The following is a 20368-nucleotide window of genomic DNA, read 5'->3' on the forward strand; positions in this document are numbered from 1 at the left end:
GCAGGATCATTTTAGGGAAATATACAAGACCCAGTGGTTGAAGCGATTTAATGTAATTGCTCTGTCTTGTTCTTCAAAACTTATTCAAGTAGCCAAAATAGTGAGATGCATTAAAGTTGCAAGTCAATGTTAGCCAATTATTCTAAACTATAAAAATCTACCAAGGGATCACCAAAACATATTAGGCCCAATGCATACGCCCAAAAGCACTGTGAAGTTAACAAGTCACAAATTGCTGTCATTTCATGAATTTGGAAAAACTAAATGGCCAGAGAAAAGAAAACACAGGCAGACAGAATCAACCTGATATTGCTTTTTTTATTTCAACCTTCACACATGTTTCTAGCACAGATTCTTTTTTCTGCAAAATGTGATATTTTTTCACTATCTGATTAAAAGCTAGTGCATTAAGACTGGTGAAATACATCTCAGAGTTCTTTTTTAATTATCTTACAGCAGCTAGAAAAAGGAATGCATTTGCATTTCTTTCCAGTTTACAATATAAAAGAAAATATATTTCAGCAAATAGGGTGGTCAATTTAATATTTTGACAAGAATTCCACAGTAATGTTATTCAAAATTTCACCAGAATAGGAAGGAAGGACATACTGGAAAAACAACACAAGTACATAAAAACCCATCTTCATCATATACAGTCAGTCAATATGGCATTCATACAGTTTACTACACATACGGGAGCTAAAAGCATGTCAATCACACCACAACTGAGTGCTTTAGATGATTTTCTTTTGGTATAAAATGTTTTAATATTATCATTATGTAATTAATAATTAATAATCATAATAATCATAATAATAATGATCTGTTTTTCCACACTCAGCTAGCTCCCTCTAGTAATAAACCATTGTACAAGAGAGAAGTTTGGCCACCTCAATGTAAAAAGAATCTGACCGATAAGTTCCAAGTAATATTTACCTTTCATTAAAAAAAAGAAATTCTCTGAAGTCTGAAACAATGCTAAGTATCAAAATTGTAAAATCAAACAAGTAAAATGATTCATGTTCATAATAATTTAATAAAACTGTGGCATGCTCTTAAGTATTTGTTTTTAAAATGATAAAAAACATAGATGTATAAACAAATACCGTATATTTGTACTTGTACAAAAATCAACTGACTCTGTCATTTCTATACTAATGCTGTGGATTTGCTATTAACTTAAGACAGTCTTACTGCTACATCACAGGTTAGATTTCTACAGAATTGGCCATATTAAGATTAGTATTTGGCATCTGTGACAGGGAAAAGGTCTAGTTCCGAAATAAAAGGCAAACTGTTTGCAAAATTAAAAGTGCTTTTCCCCCAATCAACAACATAATTTGCATAAAGAAATACAATAATCCTCATTAACAAGTAACAACTGTCAGCATACACAGCGATCATATTCAGCAACATTTAACAATTTTTTTTTACGATCTAGAGCTGAACAGCTTATTTCATTTTTTAGAAACATTTGTAAATGTACACATTTATTTAATTTTGTTCAAAGGTGTGTGGTCAGCAGAGAGCTTGTTCTTATGTACAAGAATACAAATCATCTAACTGTGGTAATATCTCATGATTTAACATGTTCCCATCACTAACAGTACAACAAAGCCGAGTAGATTCTGGAATTTCAAACATAAACCACTCTGTACACTGCACAGGTAAGTGTATATGTACTTTTACAAAGTCTTTGGGCAAATGTGCCCAGGTTGTGACGTGCAGTGGGGTTAACATCTTCAGTCCTTTAGAGAACCAGTATTTTGGGAAGTGGGGATACCCAGGTGTGGAGTGGGAAGGGGAGGGTACCCAGGGTGTGGTGGAGCTGCTGAGGTTTACTGGAGCAGCTCGACCAGTTCACCATCCTTCAGCTTAGCATTGTCTCTGACATCATCAAAGGTGTACGTCTTCACAATCTTTCCGTTCAGAAACACCGTGTGCAGGAGGTCCTGTGCGTGTGAGAGAGAGAGAGAAAGAGAAAGAGAGAGAGCCACGCTATAAGATTATCTGGTACAGATTATATGTGATTCTTTTGCATTGTTAATTTGTCGCTCAGATCTTAGTTTCTTGCAGCTGAATAAAAGCAGGCCCTTCCAGGTAAAAAGATGTGAAATGACTGGCTGTTGGATCAAAATATGACAGGACAAAATGAAGAGTAAGAACAGAAGAAGCCAAACAAACAAACAAATCTATAAATACATACCGCACCATACTCTTCCAAATCCCCTTTCCCTTCTTCCAGGGTAACAAATTCTCCACTTGGCGTTTTGTGCAAGGAGAGGCGACCTTTCTTTGACCTTTTATTGGGATCTGCCACAGGGTCTTTAAACACATTTACCTGCGACAAACAAAATGGAATCCATTCATCACAGCACCTTGGACTGTTTTCAATGCACTGCAGGATGTCCAGGGTATTTGAGGGAAACACACCATCAGAACAAGGCCACATGAGTAGGCCACACGGCAGCATTAATAAATCAGGGTTAGGACAGCTAGTGACAGCTATATCCATGCACTGGTACTTTTTAATTTCAGAATTGCATCTTAGAGATCACCATCCCTCCCAGCATGCCCAAGCAAGGTAGAAAAATAATAATAATTTTAACTAGCTAATGTTCGCTAAGTTTAGGGCTGGGGCAGTTCACGGCAGAGTAGTCCTCTATGCAAGTTTACTTTCGTTTTCACTCAAGCTGATTTTGCAGGGATGCGGCATCACTAAAATGCACCTACTTTTCACTTGTGTACGTTTTCAGTATAAAGTAAGCTTACATGGTTTATTCGCAGGTCCAAAAGAATGGTGAGGAAAAATACAATAAAACATTTATAAACCAAAACATTGTTTAAAATTTATTCAGTGGAGTAAAGCAATAAAACATTTATGAAATTCTTAAGTGTTTTATTTCTTCCCTCCATATTGTCGCATAATAAACTACCCCGTAATAATCTTAAAACCTTGGAACCGTAATTTTCCTCAGGCTATAATCGTACCATCAAAATCTGGCACTGTTGCATGCCTAGTCCGTACTCACCCCCAGGCCATTGGTCACCACGTAGCTGCACTTGAAGGAGCAGTTGAGGAGATCCCTGGTCAGCTTCTGCAGTAGTGCCCCGCCTGATCCAAAGGCAATGTTCTCGATGCTCCACCTGTGCTGCTTCATGCCCTCCACAATCTGCGCAGCGAAGGGACAGGAGCAGAAGTTCAGCACCCTCTCATACGGACACATACTGGCTTCCTACGGGACATGCAAAATGCCCAGATAATGTGCACTCACCTCCTGAAGGGTGTTGATGTCTACTCCGTCCCCCTGGATCACTCGGATGTAGGGGGGCAGCACTTTGTAACCCTTGCTGTTCTCTGTAGGGGGGAACTTCCTCCCCAAAATATCCAGGACCTAAAACAGGAGCGCAACGAGGTCCTGGATATGTGTCATGTTTTCGAAAGTGTCAAACACATAGACATTTCCACAATGTCAGTGCTTGAGTATGGCTACTTTAGTGTGATATATTGACTGTTCAGAAAGGCTTTATTAGACTAAGGCACAGATTTGGCGAGTACATTTTTTGTGCCAACCAAAGCGATTGTCATGGTGAAAGAAACTGCAAAAAGACCATTGTTTATTTTGAATAATAAGTTAGTGTCAAATGTTGACTGAATCTTGTCCTAAGAGTGGGCCCAAATTTCTACACTGAAACCGGACTCAAAGCAGAAACAGAGGCCTGCCTTCAGTACTGTGTCCAGGGGATTTCCTGAATCCGGTCGAACCACGAGTGGGGCCTCGGCACTCCGAGACTCGATGAGACTCCTCAGGTCTTCGCCCCAGATCTTCTCGCAGGCGTTGTAGATGTCGTAGCTGTCGCTGACGATGGAGACCGGAACGGAGGGGAACTGCTTCACAATGTGCTCAAAGGCGTCTTTTTCATGGTCCTTCCCCCAGGCAGTGATCGTGCTGTAAGAAGAATAAGGAATGATGAGCAAGGGACAACAGTGACACTAAATCTCACTAAAAAAAATTAATGATTTAATGGATCTCAAACACACTGCTTATGAACTCAGAAATGCAGTAAGACATTGAGACCAACAGAGGGCACCTAAATCACTGTGAGAGGATTAAGGACAGGGAGACAAGCCAGTTATAATAGAAATGATGTGGTGATTTCTAAAAACCGAACTGAATAACGGGTACAGATCTTTGTGCTGTGTATGTAAGAGGTATTCACTGACCCTTGGGAAAGTAAAAATCTGAGTAATGGAACATTACATAACAGGGAATCATCGCCACAGTTGCCAGCTTTCCCAGAATGCACTGGGACAGCTGAAAGGTGAAGTCAGGCAGCAGTAAATGGCCTTGCTGCAGTGAGCAAGCCTTGTGTTTAAAGTTTACCACAGCACTTCAACTGAAGCATGGCCCTGATTTAAAATGAAAGCCAAACTGGTATGTACATACCGGAATTACAAAACATATATCTGAACACAAAACTGCTTCAGTTCTACTGCATGAGGAGGGAAAATATCAAGGTGAATAATCTTTATAATTCTGAATAATGTGAATATACACTGGGGGACAGAGGGTGCAGCACAACCTGTTCCGCCTGAGCTGCCTGTGTTTATGGGTTACCTGTGCTCTGCTGCAGGCAAAGAGAATCCGGGCACAGGGTCCTTGGTGCCGTAGTATTTCTTGATGACGCCAATTCCAGCCACGGTGTCTGTGCCCTTGAAGTTCACTAAATGTGCAGATGCCCCGATTCCTGCAGTCTGAAACCAATGGCACACATTCTACAGTTTATAATGGGATGTGGTGTCTGGGTCTGTGTGAATCCCACTGTCTTTCAGATAATGCAGAGTCACTTAGTGCAAACCCATAAGGACAAAGTTTTACAAGACACATCGGCCAATACGGTTACAACAATTCTTTCAAAACAGAAGTTACAACTGGATTTCAAACTCTGCACTATTAAACACTTTTAGGATCAAGCTTGGAAACTAATGGCTTTCAACACAATCAGAGTTGGCTTTTTGAACAAAGCCTTTATAATATTAATTATTATTATAATAATTACTATTATTATCAACAACAAAAAAAGTAAACATCCTCTGTACAATTACATATCACCACAATTGCTCAAAATACAGATATTCAGCCCAGTTCCTCCTGAAACCTTGTTAGTGTCCTCTTCATAGCACGACTGAGTAAACTACATCTCGTTAACACTGGCTAAGATCTAATTAAAGCTTTGCTGTCAATTAACAACAGGGCGCAGGCACTTTCAAATCTTATTAAAAGTCACTGAGTTGTCGATGTAAGAAGTAAATAAACAGATAAGACAGTGGACTGGCAGTTGCCTGGATTGACACCAAGGTCCATGCTTTTCAAATGAGGGTTTGAAATGAGGCGGCAGGGGCACAGAGCCCATTACCTCCTGTGATGAGACCCCTCTGTAGCCAAAGTCGTGCAGCTTATATTCCAGGCCCTCCAGGTTTCCTGATGTCTCCATCAGGTACTTCGCCAAGATCTTCTTCTGTTCCCTGGAGTTGGTTGCCACGGTGATGGGGTACCAGACCTGGACCAGGATCGTCTGCAGGGTGAGCCAGAGGGGGATGGGAGTTGGAACATCATTTCAGCAGACAGCTGCCTGGTAAGTGACCATACCCTTTTCTGTGTCTCCATTTTGGTCCACTGTATCTGCTACACTGGAGAACTAAATATTTAGGGCAGCACACACCATTGCTGTAACCGGGAGATGCTCATAAAAATACCACAAATGAACGCCTGTGCTTACATCTTAGCGATAGCGTGACATCACCTCCAACAACATGTTTACCCAAATGAAAATATGCGCCATCACCATAAAGACCTCAGCAGACTGGGCGCAGCCAGCTGGAATGTAACTAAACCCAACAACAACGCGGCTCCAGCCCCCGATGGTGTCGCCAGCTGCGGCGACGGTCGATGCACGTACACATTCCTGGGAAAACTGTCAGTGCAAGTAAAGTCAACACAAAGGGACGGCCTGGCCATTTCCAGGACCCCTCGGAGGTCAGGTCGATGGAAACACAATGCCCGCATGGTGGAATGATAAACCTTTCTTTTGTTTTTGGTCAACCAGCGAACGCTTTCACGCCCTGTCTGTCCCCCATTCCAAGACCCCTGAAAACCGACAGGCGCATAACACCCGCAGCCAGAAATCATCCAGCACTGCTCATGTTTGCTTTACGTTTACACATTAGAACACTACCAGGGTTGTAATAGTTATTTCGCATCATTGGTGGCGGCTGAGGTCAGCTTACCCCTTCACGGGAACGCTACGATCATAAAGTCCATTATTATTATTAGTGTTATTATCCATTATCATAATCAGAATGTTTCAGGTTCACATGGCAGATGAGAGCAAGAAACTTCAGTAAACATCCATCTGTTCAGCGTAAACGATGAACTACATGCTGTGAGAGTCACCACAGAATAGGGCTTATGCACAGAAAATAAATATAACATTAAATAAATGATAGGTAATTATATATAATTTGCTAAATCACACTGTCAATTTATTGGAATCTTCACTCTTCACAAGAAGAAAATACATATACCGTATATACAATTTACATTATTCAGCTATCTTTGTTTCAATTTCTAACCCAGTCAAGCAGACAGTCTAAATTTATCAAATCGTAGTTTACATGTATTTAATCATAAATTTAGAAAGTGATAAGCCATTCAAAGACATAGTGCATAAGGACTATATTGTAAGGGGACATAAACTAAACTATGAATAATTAATCCAGTACAGGGACCAATGAGCCCAGATAAGAGTTTAGAGGATGAAAAGGTTTGGAGGACACAGAAGCATGGACTGTCACAGTTGTCATTTGGGGCAGTTTCTTGCATCTCTGGTACGGTGGGTCTACTGTGTACCCTGGTCTTCCTTTCAGCTGCTATAAATGAATTAGGTTCGATTTAGCTGCTAACTGAGCACTGCTCTGTACTTATAATCCCTTCACTTTTAACTTGCAATCCCTGCATGAAAGACAGCATAAAAAGATGTAAGCACAGGGGTTTATTCATTACATTGTTTACTCATACTGTATTGCACAATCAAAATAGTTTGAGACCACTATGTCAATCAATCTCAAATTGGTTTTACATTTAGTGGTTAGGCAGGCTCCAAATCATGAATTGAGTCTTATTTGTATTCATAATTTGTCCAAGGAGCACAAACAAACCAAAACCAGATGAAGAAATGCTTGAACCATGTGTCATCATCACAACATTCTCCCAACCACACGTTTTCTCCACTTAGGACTAATGACTGATGCCGGTCAAGTGATGGCAACCCCAGGCTGACGTTCAGTTAAGAGCCAAACGTTAACTGACTTAACCGAAAGATCGTTTGGGGGAAAAAAGCCAGCCCGTGTGATCAGGGCCTGAAAAAACAGATTTTAAGCAAACTGGACAGTCAGATTTGCTTTGGAGCTGTGGGGGGGGGGGGGGGGGGCATTGGTGGGAGCAGTCAGGGAGGGGGAACTGCCCGCTGTCTGTCTCACTGACCTCCACCCAGTTGGTGAGCCAGTAGCATTCCGGGTCTGTGCTCTCCACGGTGAAGAGGACGTTCCCGCGGGGGATCACGCTGCCCTCCGGCACCGCCTTGATCTCGATGGGCAGGTGCCCATCGTACTTCTGTACCCGGGGGGAAAAAAAGAGGGTGTTACCCATCACCTTTCAGAAGCCGCAGTTCATTAAAAATCAGTGATTAACACACTTTTTTTTTAACCAATCCACTATTGATTTTATTTCTTTCTCACAATTTTTAATCACCTTTTCCCCTCCAAATATGGTATGCCTACTTGAATTCACAGGCCCATCTAATTGCTGCTACATCCTCAATTCAATATCAATTTGGACACACGCAGACAAGCGCATGCCCTCCACCGAAGCGCATGCTGCCAACTGCTGCTTGTCACTCCGCAGTCCACCAGCTGAGCTGCACAGTCCTGGCACTGGAGCAGCGCTCTCCGAGCGCCCTTGGCACAGGCAGACTGCAGGCGCGCCAGCAACCAGAGGGATCACTGGTGCCCAATCAGATAACGGCACTGCCGCTGAATTAAACCGCTATTTAAGCAGTCTGAGCAGATCACTTAAGCTGTTGGCAACATGCCACGGCGGTTACGGAGGTGGACTTGTGTAACCACGAGGTTGCAGGTTCGAATTCCGGGCCGAGGTACAGGCGCTGTACCCTTGAGCAATGTACTCAAATTTAGCAGCTGTACAGGCCAACTGTGCAAATGGACAATGTGCAAAATAACCACTGGCGCAAGTACCCATGGAAGAAGCGCCTCTTGTTCAAACAAAAACAAACATGAACAAACAAACAGGAACAGACATCTTGGCAGACATGGACATATCGAAGAAGATTTTTACCAAGCCTTCACCCATTATTAATAAAAGTGTCAAATTACAGTTTTGAATAAATGTTAAAGATAAGCAAAAATGTTTGAATTGGAATCTGAGATGCGGTTTCCCAGGGTGAGTGCATGTAACAGGACCCTCCTGAGGGAGCTTCTAAGCTCAAACACAATGTAGACCATTTCACTTCAGCAAAGCAAAGTTCAGTACAGAGACTAATTTAGCATGGAACTATCACATAGAAACTATCCTGATCATATCTCGTAACATATTGTCTCCTGCTTTATGTGGTGCACCATGTTTCTGGTTCATGGTAATAAGCTTATTTTGAACATTCTTACAAATCAAAATTCCAGGATAGTCTTCCTTTAATTTACATTCTCCTGTGACATCCATCTTAAAATGAATTAAAACAACATCAGCAAAGTTTGACGTGCCTAAATAATTAGCTGCTCCCTGCTTTTATCAAATTTAGGATCAATCCTATTATTTTACTCATACAATATATAAGATAGAGGAGAGTGTATTTGGCAACAGTACACTCACAACCCCTGTCGGCAGTTCCTGCATACCTCCAGAATGTAGTTCCAGCCTTTCTCATTAAAGACGTCGTCCTGAAAGTGTTCGCGATACACCTCCTTTGCTTCCTGGATCTTCTCCCGAGTGGCCACCTTTCCTGGGAAAATAAAAGCGACAGGAAGAGGTGAGAGACAAAAAAAAAAAGAGAAGCGAGTAAATGAGGGACAATATGAGACGGGGCGAGACAGGTGGGAGCAAAATTATGGGCGAGAGATAAAGAGAGCAGGGTGAGAAAGAGAGCAAGTTTGTGAGAGAGTAACCTAAAAAAAAGTGGGGGGGGGGGGGTGCGAGGGAGAGAGAAAACTCTGCTGGAATCTCTCATTCCTCTCCATCCCTCTGTTATTGCATTAGTAGCTTCACTCAAACTGACAGGAAAGCCTTTGTCCCTCTAGGACAAAGTACTTACACTCTACTAAAGCGCTCCTTCTTAAAGCCACGGGGTCCCAAAGTCCACCACTGTTGGCCTCCCTTAAAGCAACACCATACCAAACACCAGTCCACCGCTATCCACAGACATCAGAAATCTAGCCCACTCTTAGCCTGCTTAAAGTCAGTGCTCTAGGAACTAGCCCAGTGCTAGTTTTAAACTACTTCCCAAAATAAACCCCCTCAGTTCTCACGTCATTAAAGGCACAACATACCCAAAAAAAACAAGCCCACTGTACAAATCTGCTTGACGTCACCGTCCCAAAAGCTAGCCCACTGTTACGCTCCCTTTAAATATTTCACCACCCCAAAGAATGACTAAACAGGTACTTATAATGTGAAAAAAAAGACCTGACTGGATGTTGCCATGCACTGTAAGCGCGATGCAGCAGCTCTACGCGTCACTCGGGACAAATGAGCAGATGTTCTTTTGTGCCCGCCGGTGTCCCACAGCAGACCTTAATACACCCGACTCCTACCATGAAATTCACTTCTGTTTCGCGCTTAAAAAGAAGAATAACTGACTCTCATGTGGCTGGCAGCGGTCTGAGGCCCTGGCGAAAAACCTTAACATGAGGTCTTCAGTTTGCTCTTCCCAACGGTACACAGGACGGCGATAACAGCGGCAGTGTTTCCTCCCTCCACTGATCCGCACATGTCGCTTCACCTCAGGGTTAATCACTGCTTAACACAGGCCTTCGTCACATGACAGTCATCTCGAAACCGACATTATCACAAACAAAACTCCTCTCAAGGCTTCAATGATCTAACACAAGGCCAAAAAAACTAGCCTATGTTGAGTACAGTCTGGGTACAAACATTTTTTTTATCCATAAGTCAGACCATGTAAAATTTTCTCTTACAGGGGTCGACATAATGTTATGCATTCCCGTTTGAATTGTAACTATTCAGCTGACAGTAAAACAGAGTTTACCGGGAAAAAAAGACAAATTGTAACTATTCATTTTTAAACACACATACCTTTTAAGTATTTGTTGAGAATATACTGCAATCCATAAAAGACCGTTTTATCATATTTGACCTTCCTGTTCTTGGTGGGGTCAGTCTTCTTCTCCCGACACTCAAAGTAGGAGTACACTTTACTAGTGTTTGGTGGGTACTGCTTGTAATGTGTGACCTGTGAATGATAAACAGAGAAAATTATATAACAATGACAATGGCCCCCAGCCACACAGCGAGGTCCAAATAGAAATGGTTTTGTCAAGATCGGTGTGGAAGAACTTGACTGGCCTGCACAGAGCCCTGACCTCAACCCCATCCAACACATTTGGGATCAATTGGAAAGCCAACTGTGAGCCAGGCCTAATCGCCCAATCAGTGCCTGACCACACTAATGCTCTTCTGGCTGAATGGAAGCAAATCGCTGCAGCAATGCTCCAACATCTAGTATAAAGCCTTCCAAGAAGAGTAGAGGTTGTTACAGCAGCAAAGGGTGGACCAACTCCATATTAATGGGCATAATTTTGGATGAGATGTTGGATGTCAGGTGTCCATATACTTTTGACCATGTAGTGTATTTTATAAAAACCTATCCTGAGCCCCACCATGATGACCCCACTGACACCATTGTGCTAAAGCAACTTTTACACATGGATGAAACACAGGAACTTTGAGCAGAACCATCTCAATACCAGCTGTGTGCTTGCTGTCGGACCCCCATACCCATCTGTGTCACTTTGTAAAGCGGTTTACAGAAGTGTGACAGGGAGTCAGCAAGTGCGACAGAGAAACAGTGCTTGGTTACAAAACATCCGATTGCATCAGCATTATGTAAAACTCAGGTTCTCCATAATACAGTGTAATCATGTTTTGTATTGTTGGAAAGCCGACGTCAAGGGGAACAAGTTGGTGTGTCAGCTACAAAGGCTAACCTGGTGTGATATGCTTACAGAGATCGACCGTTGATCTATACTGTTTTGTCATGACTATGGTGTTTTGCTTTGATCTTTTTGTATACAAAGGGAAGCATGCAATGGTTCGGGGAGACTCGTCAACACGGTCTCCTATACATCACATGCGCATAGCCATTTCACCACTCACACTTTGCACCATTGTATATTGTCATTATTAATAAACACACTGAACAATGAACTGCATTACTTTTAACCTGGCATTCCTCTTTGAATCTTACCACTGCACTCCTAGCAGTTTTAAGGTCCTAACATACACAGAACTCAGGATATCGGCACCCCGCAGTCACTCAACTATACACTAGTGTTGTAGCAGGATACACAATTGTATTTATGCAGGCGACACAAGCCAAAGACACGTCCGCATCTACCGAGTTAGATAGCGATCCATGTAGACAAACTCTGCTAGTGGACAACAGTCTCATGTCTATTTTTAACTGTTAGCACAGAGGAAAGGTTAAAACACTATTTTGGAGTCAGATAATCAAGGTAACATTAAATGAATCCTGTTGTACTAGCACTGGGTAGGACTACACACGTTCCTTTGCCATTCAGATACTTCCGCTGATTGGTTTGCGGAGGGGTTTCTTACAGTCGGTGACCTTGATGTGATAAGTTTTGGTTTCTTACTGCTGGTGACCTCGATGCGCCATTTGGTGTATCTGAGGGGTTTCTTACTGCTTCATCACCCTGTGTCTTTCTCAGAGCTGGGGTGCTGGGTTGGGTACCACTACCACAGAACCGCTCCTCTGAGAAAACCAATCTATTGACAAAACCAGTCCACTGAGAGGACCGCTCTACTGAGGGGCCACTACATCGAGGGCGCTGCACAGAGGTGGTTTCACAGTGGGAATCACGCCACAGCGAGTTGCTCTTTATACATGTCACAGGTGTATCATGTAATTGCACACAGGAAACACAGGGAACGCGAGGAGACGGAACAGCTGCGATAATTATATTACACCGATACTTACACAGCACCCTTCAGTGCACATGCAAAGCTTCACCAAGGAAACGCAAGAATGCGTGTTGATGTCAAGAGAGAATTACCCTTTGTGTGTGTGTGTGTGTGTGTGTGGGCGTGTGCGCGCTAACACATGAAACAGGACAAACAAGGTGGATCTGTACACCTGATCATCCAAAGCATGTGGCTTGCACAAGTGCGGTGGATCATCACGCTCTACTCCACACCCTTCTCTGGCCTACGTTTCATTGCTTACCATCTCCGACTCTCACCCTCTACTGCCATTTAGGAGTGCAAATTTTAAATGTCATTATGTTCTGTGGTTCCAAGAAACCTTTCTACTCCTCCACTACCTGGTAGAACAATGCCCTAAGGGAGGGACCCAGTTGATATCCGCAGGTATGCAAATACCAGAATTTACTGTAAATTAATTAATTTACATTTACAATTACTCTGACAATCTCCAACGATTAAGTACTGTAGCTAAAAAAAAATGTAAGTAAGACTCTTGATTACTCAGGCACATATCGGCCAAAGTAGCATTCATAATTATCACCGAGTAAACCTCAGAGAACAGACACACACAAATACATGTATACAAGCGACACACACCCACATTCACAGCAGATACAGGTTTAAACTTCAAGACTTGCAGAAGCGGAATAGTTTGAATCTGCCCTGAAGTCCTGTTTTTTCATCAGGTAAGTGAAGGAACAGATCCAGGATTAGGCCTGAAAACTTCAGGATTGGGCAAATTAAGAGGCAGCCTTGATTTGGAAAGCATACTGCATGTATAAAAAGTGTCCAGTGCACTATTCCACTACTCTGTGTAAATGCAATACACACAATTCTTGCTTAAAGATGCACTTTATAGTCATATATTTAATAAAAACACTTCCCTGAGCCCTACCAGGACCACATCATAGCCATAAGGGGCACCAATGCCCAAGCTGAAACTGTTACACAATGTTGAGATGGAGGAAGTCTGAAGAGCACTACCAGACACTGGCTCTGTGGACCTCTTTCTGGTGAAATGAAAGAGGAGGTCCATCACACCCAAACCCATCACCCGTACTCACTGCGGTGACATTTGCTATGATGAACTTGAGCGAAGCTATCCGGTCACTTCTCCATTCACTGGAAAGAAACTTATGTAACTTTTTTCCTCCATGATTAAGCACTACAGCTCAAACACCTCAAAGGATGCTCAAGCTTGCACAAGCAAATTTGTACAAAATTAAGAGCCGAGGCAATCTTCACCACACACACTCAGACATGCACACACATACGTGTGCACACACAAATGCACAGACACAACCGATTCCAACGTAGTCAATTCCAGTTGAGACCTCCCAATGATAGTATTGCACTTAATGAACGGTTCAGAGGTTTGTAATGAAAATCTCTTCCTCCTCAATGCCATACTCCTGGTGACGTGGATTCTAAGCCCTTTTCAGTGAACTAACAAAACAAGAAAATCGAGACTGCTCTTTAATGGCTGGAAAAACTGAACAAATATTTACATTCGTCCAGCTCTCACTGTAAAAATGCAAAACAAGGGAGCTGTGCCTCGAACCCTCGCCATCACTCTGGGAGACAGAAGGATGGGGGGGGGAAGACTGCAGCATGCTGGGAATTATCTCCCAACGGTGTTCGAACCCTCGCCTCCCTGACCCGGGGTACCCCCTGAGCTCCGACAGAGGCAGCTCCTCTGAGGCAGGCCTGTCTAACCGACTGCTCCACAGAGCCAACCACAGCCCTAACGCAGAGCACGGGGAAGCCATTACGCTTTTAGTGGGAAGATCAAACACAAAGTGGGTGCGGTACGGTGGCGTTCCCACACCGCTCTGATCCTCCATACAAATGTGCAGCACATGAAAAGCCTTTAAAAAAAAAAAAAAATTCTATTCATCAATCCCTCAACATCACGGGAGCGTTCCACCTCGCCGTGGTCGCGCTGTCGTACATTACTGCACATACAGCCAGGCAGCCAGGTAGGGGAAATCTGTCGAAGTAGCAAGCTGAATCTAGCGTGCGGAATCATCTTCACAGGAAGGTCTCGGAGAACACTGACTGTTTCTTCAGCGCACTGCAGGAAAAACCGTTTCACACATGAGCAGCCGCCTTACTGTAAATGCAGCACGTGCCCTGTTCAGTTTAGTCATAATTAGAGAACAGATGAGCTTTTCTTTCAGGGCATGTGATCTTTAAAAGAAAAAAAATGTCTTTATTAGACACGTGAGCTGGGCAACAGAATCTCAATGTCATTACGTATTAAAGATGCGCAATGTTCAACACGTTAAGGCATTTTAGAATATTCTCCACTCCAGAGGAAACATCCTCATTAATAATTGTGAAGATTTAGCTCATCCAAAAGTAAATGCTGACATGGATCCCAGTTGGACTTCTCATCATCCCATTACTCTCTCCCTCACTCATAAAACACTCAATATCCAAATCTCTCTCAACATCTAAATTCCTCTCTCACGGTTATACAGCTCTCAAATTCTAATATCTCTTAGACAGATCTCTCGATATCTAAATATCTTTCTTCCAGCACAAGACAAAACATGTCTCTTTACATGTCAAAATATTTATCTGCAATTGAGCTCTGAATATCCACACATTTCTCTCACTGGTGAATGCACAATACAAATATCTGCCTTTCTCTCTTTCTGTTTTTTATTTCCAAATAGACTAATCTGAAGAATGTATGGTCTTCTTGATAGCATCACAATGCAACTGAAGACAATACCTTTTCTCTCAATAACAGGAAACAAAAACAATTCATCATTCAACAACAATGATTTTTTTTAAAATTCAAAATGTATTTAATTCTAGAGACTAAGAGGAAAAGATAAATCACTAAATGTATTAGGTAATCATGAAGAAGACGCTAAAGGGCATCTGCCATTTTTAGCACAACAGCAGTGACACGGGCGATGCTATCTGATCACTTAGCCTTATCTATTGGAAGAAACTTCTTAATGCAGTTTTCCCAACAATTGAGCACCCCATTTCTAAATAATGTAAAGAATACCCTAGGTTATGCTGGAATACATACTCACAATCATCATGAGATTAGGTATTTGTAAAAACTCACAGGCCCACACACACACCTCTAGGCATACTGTATACATGCAAACAAGCACACAAAAGCACACTCACTCTCTTGAATCCAATTCTAAACAGTGAAATTGGGTATCTTGTCCACATGTCAGAGAGAGGGGTATTCTTGGTTTTGCTTCAGCGAACGTGCTGTCATTTGGTCCGATTTATGTGTCTTCTGTGGAACTCACTATCCACAAAGACATCTGCCTGCGTGCTTTTCCTTTCAGCATATCTACATGATGTCATTACCTTAGTTTGCAGCATCAGAAAATAAAACAGAACCTGAGAATAATAAACACTAATTTCTTCAGTGCACCAAAACCTAACCTTTACACACACCGCGATTCTGATCATGTTCATTGATAACTTTGTTTTATACTTAATCATAGGTTTAATTATGTTTTTAGTCATCCTGAGCATACGATACCTTTGCATGCATTTGCCTACACATAAATTCACTTAGATCAGTGCAAAATGAAAGACTAGGTCAATCTCAGAAGACATAGACATAGGTGATTTTGAATAGTGATACTCTGGAGTCCATCATGATTTGTGTTCAGAGTGCTTACAGCTGTCCAATTGCCAGTTTTATGTATTTTCATAACGTTATACTTTCCCCACATTTATTTTTTGTTTCTTTCGTTACTAATTTCGATTGTGAAAAAGCAGAACAGAAATAACCTATAATTGTTCTCGCAGAGTAAGCTACTTTATGAGTTCATACCTTTTTGGCAATGACACAGAAATGTGAATACATCCCATAAAATAACTGACATATTGATTTGTCGGAAATCCCTTACGGCTGAGCGCGCGTGCTCAGTGAGTGAAGGGAGTGACATTTTCGCAGGTAGTGGAATTTACGTCCGACACCTGCAAAAATGAGACAAAATCGAATCAAATCTGGGGTCCTGGCAAACGGATTTCGTTGTGCAACAGTTTTCACATAGTTTAAATCTGGAGTAGAAGCGAAATCTTGGCTCGCGCTCTTATCAAGCCAGTGTATGGCAGGGCTGCTTGCACAGTTGCAGCCTCTACATGTCTGAACACAGTTTGAATTATTTAAAATACATTTTTAATTGAAACAGCCCTTTGCTTTCGCTGCGATGTAATTTCGATAAAATGTCTAAGAAAAAACATCACATTTACTTTTGACAACATATCACTGCATGAATTAGGCTACAGACAAACATATAATTGTCGAATGTCCAGTTGAACTATGCAGGTAGCTACCGTTACACTTTAAGATCAATTTGGCTGGCTACAGTGCCCTATCAATGCATAGCATACGCTGACTGCTAGAGGTCACATATAGCTAGCTAGTCACATATAGCTTCCAAGCGCGTCGCCTTGGAATACATCGGTTTCGTTTTTTACTGGAGCGCCTCAGTTACTTTCAGTTTTGTTCCAGTTATGAAGGTGGTTTTGGCCGATTCATTCTGTTAACGTGATCAAGCACACCAGGCAGATGAATTGCTAGCCAATGTTTACACGAGGAAGAGATGATTTCGTAATGACAATCGGGGGGTGGGATGATGAAAGGGTCATCTTTTGACTCGCTATTACAATCTACAATCCCCCCGCACAGCCTATTTCGCTTGCTAGAAAGATCACCATAAAAGCACATCACCTGCATGCTGAACTAAAATAAATCCTTGCAGACCGCATAACTTCATCACCACACGAACCAATATAGTACAGGAGATAGTCATCGCGATTAAGACAAGGTACACTGAATTCGGTGCATACTGGCTAGCAAGCTAGCTACCTGCGATCCTGCCTCCCATTTGGCCTAGAGAACTGGCGACCTAGACAAGCGTGATGGCCTTGGGAGGATAAAGCCACCTTGCTTTCCCTTCACTTTCACTCAGCTAAGTCCGAAACGCACCAGACGATCACACGATACCAGCACCACACCTGGCATAAACGTCCTCACCTTGTAGGAATCAGTCGCTAACAAAATACTGAAGTCTGTGTCTTTCTTCTCCATCTTCCCCTTGTCTTGCGTCGCGTCTGTCAGTATTGTTATTCTGTGCTCTGTGCCGGGGACTCAACCAAGCACCGTCGCTGACCAGGGATGATGTACCAACCAAAAGGAGGCGGGCCTAAAGCTCATGTTCCCAGTAAAAGCGGGCGGGGGGCGTTTGGCGACGAGTCATTGGAGGTGAGTAAGCACGGCCCGCCCCACACGCCTCCATGTGCTGAAACCGTTCTTGTCGAAGGCGCGACCACGAGCTGGGTTGGTATTGTAGCCTACCTAATATTATGGTCTTGATGTCACTGTCAGGTTCTGGTATGCGTGAGCGCTGGGCTGTGCAAGAATTCAGAAAGCAGAGATTGTTAAGCCATTGCATAATATTAACTGGAAATCTTACTGGCAAGCTTACGAATTCTGGTGGCGTAGCCAATATTAATGTTAAATATGTTTCGCGTCTGCGCAGATCGTGTGGAACGGTGTTGTAATTACTTTCTCAACAATAGCCTACCACATAGGAAGGATCCGTTCGCTTGATGAAAGATCAGAGGACAATCGCTATCCAGCTGTTACGCCTTGAGCAACGTGATAATACAGAATGATGGCAATCTGCTGAGCACAGTTGCAGCAATAATTCGTTATTTTGAAATTAACCCGTTGTGTTTAGTAATTGCAAAATAATAATAATAATTCAGGACATTACCAAACGTATCAGTGACAGTAAATAGCCTATGATTTCAGTAGAATGATTCTAGCAAACATAAAGCCTCGTGTTTACAATTCACAGCAGGGTCAAGTTGCTTGGAAAATTGTAAATTATTTATTTGCATTATTTGCCTGTTATAAATTTCTGGTTTTCAAAGTTTCAAATGACTTATAAAAGGTCCTATGGTTAAAATATCTAAGATGAAAGCTTAACATGGTAATGCTTTAAAGAGAAGCCATTGGTTTCTGTGAATCCCACATCTTGGCAGATACTGAGCTGGGAACAGGCCTCCAAGGCCTACTTGATTAGAAGGTATCATGGCTTTTGTGATGTATGAAGTAGGAAAGTATTTGCATACTTGGTTTGTTTGAATGGTAATAATACAGGTTATGATGAAAAAAACATAATTTTAGTATTATTTGTGTAAACTACTTTGTCTGCATTAACTTCTATTTCCTAATCTATCAAAACCACACCTAACTCTTAGACCAAACCCCTTTTTGAACCATAAAATATTTGCTACAATATGGATTCACAGTCCATTTGGTTTTCAGAGAAACACAACAGTAGTAACTGTAATAATAAGAAAAAAATAACAACTGTAAATGAGCACAGCTGGAATTATTTCAAGTGTGAAAGGTTTCTGAGATGATTGATCACTCTACCTTACTTTCCACTGTTTTCAGAGTAAAGTCAAAAACCTTCAATCCAGTGTCATAGACAAGGTTTCTTAGGCCCTTAGGATATTTGCCCCTCCCTATGACATCCATCCATTATCTATACCCGCTTATCCTGGTCAAGGTAATGCGGGATGCTGGAGCCTATCCCAGTGAGCATTGAGCAAGAGGCAGGAATGCACCCTGGACAGGTTGCCAATCTATCGCAGGGCACACACACCATTAATTCACCATTCACTCACACACTCATAACTATGGGCAATTTAGAGTCTCCAATTAGCCCACCTGCATGTCTTTGGACTGTGGGAGGAAACCGGATTACCCAGAGGAAACCCTTCTTGCTGTTGTATTAATCAGATTAACCAACAGGGTCCAAGTTAAACTATGCGGTCGTTCCCTGCACTTAGAACTGTACTTCCCTCTAGGGTTTTCAACACACTTGTTCCTGGTTTTGGTTACACACTTTGTTGTACGTCGCTCTGGATAAGAGCGTCTGCCAAATGCCTGTAACGTATTGTAATGTAATGTGAGAGGACAGTGCTACCCACTTCACCACCGTGCCACCATCCCTCTTACATGTATCAGCTCATTGTAGTGCGTATTGCTGCCACCCGATTCCCATGATGATGCTGATGATTATTATTATTGTTGTGATTATTATTACCAACAATTCTAAATCAGTTCCAGCAATCACAAATCATTATATAATCGCATTATGATAACATCTTTATAACCGATTATGATTTAAGCTTGTAATATTGGGATACACATAATTCCCGTTAGTGGTAGAGAGAGTCATTGTGGGTTTTTTTAAAATAAAAAAAAAATATATTACTATCAGAATAGAATAATTCAATAAAATTTTAAACAATCGACTCCTATGTGTGACTACGATTTGGCCGCATTTTATCAGTGAACTACCAATAGCGGAGTTATTTTTCCCCAGATAGGCAATGTCAATCCTTATCAGAAGGTGGCAGTATTCCCCTTATGAAATCTATTTGGTAACTAGCCTATTCTGTGAAATTGAATTCATACATGAAATTATTAAATATATACATAAAACAGCGGCAGGCTAAAATAAGTGAGATTATAACTGCATGAAACAGCCCATTATAAAAGTCAATTTTACATTAAAGTTGAAACTGGAACTAAAACTGAAATGAAAGTTAACAATTAAGTTAAAAAATCAAGAGATCTCGTATATTTTCAGCTAGCGCAGGGGAAAAAACTGTGCCGCCTCGTGCTCACCAAGGCAATTCAATTAATTAAATCTTAGCTTGATGCGTTTACATAACATTTGCAGTTAACTTCAGTGACTGAGTCGGCGGGTAAAACTGAACTGAGAGTCGGGTAAAGAAAACTTGGCATAAGTTTTATATTTCATGTATACTTACGGATTTGTTTACTATTACAGTATATCTACGTCTACTCATTTAAAGACTTCCCAGGGAACCCAAGGCTGTAACAGTGAGTGGGATACAAGTATTTTCCAAGACGAACAGGAACAATATTTTTATGCAACATAAGTTTTCGTCTAGCTACATCGTACATTCATAAGAACTACAATAGTAGCCATTTAAAAGCGGATACTAAGCAGCCA

At 41.8% G+C, this 20368-nt stretch overlaps 1 protein-coding gene across 1 annotated transcript; it reads right to left on the reverse strand.

The window, feature by feature from the left end:
• Positions 1–298: 298 nt before the first annotated feature.
• On the reverse strand, positions 299–17499 carry nampt1 (nicotinamide phosphoribosyltransferase 1). The gene is made up of 11 exons (XM_035425287.1): positions 17344–17499; positions 10386–10542; positions 8972–9075; positions 7545–7673; positions 5419–5577; positions 4620–4756; positions 3725–3950; positions 3276–3395; positions 3033–3173; positions 2207–2341; positions 299–1952 (listed from the first exon to the last, which is right to left on the reverse strand). Exons 1-11 carry the CDS (start codon positions 17395–17397, stop codon positions 1839–1841), a joined length of 1476 nt encoding a protein of 491 aa, XP_035281178.1. The 5' UTR covers positions 17398–17499; the 3' UTR covers positions 299–1838.
• Positions 17500–20368: the final 2869 nt, after the last annotated feature.

Source organism: Anguilla anguilla, chromosome 7 (assembly GCF_013347855.1).
Source record: "Anguilla anguilla isolate fAngAng1 chromosome 7, fAngAng1.pri, whole genome shotgun sequence".
Lineage (NCBI taxonomy): Eukaryota > Metazoa > Chordata > Actinopteri > Anguilliformes > Anguillidae > Anguilla > Anguilla anguilla.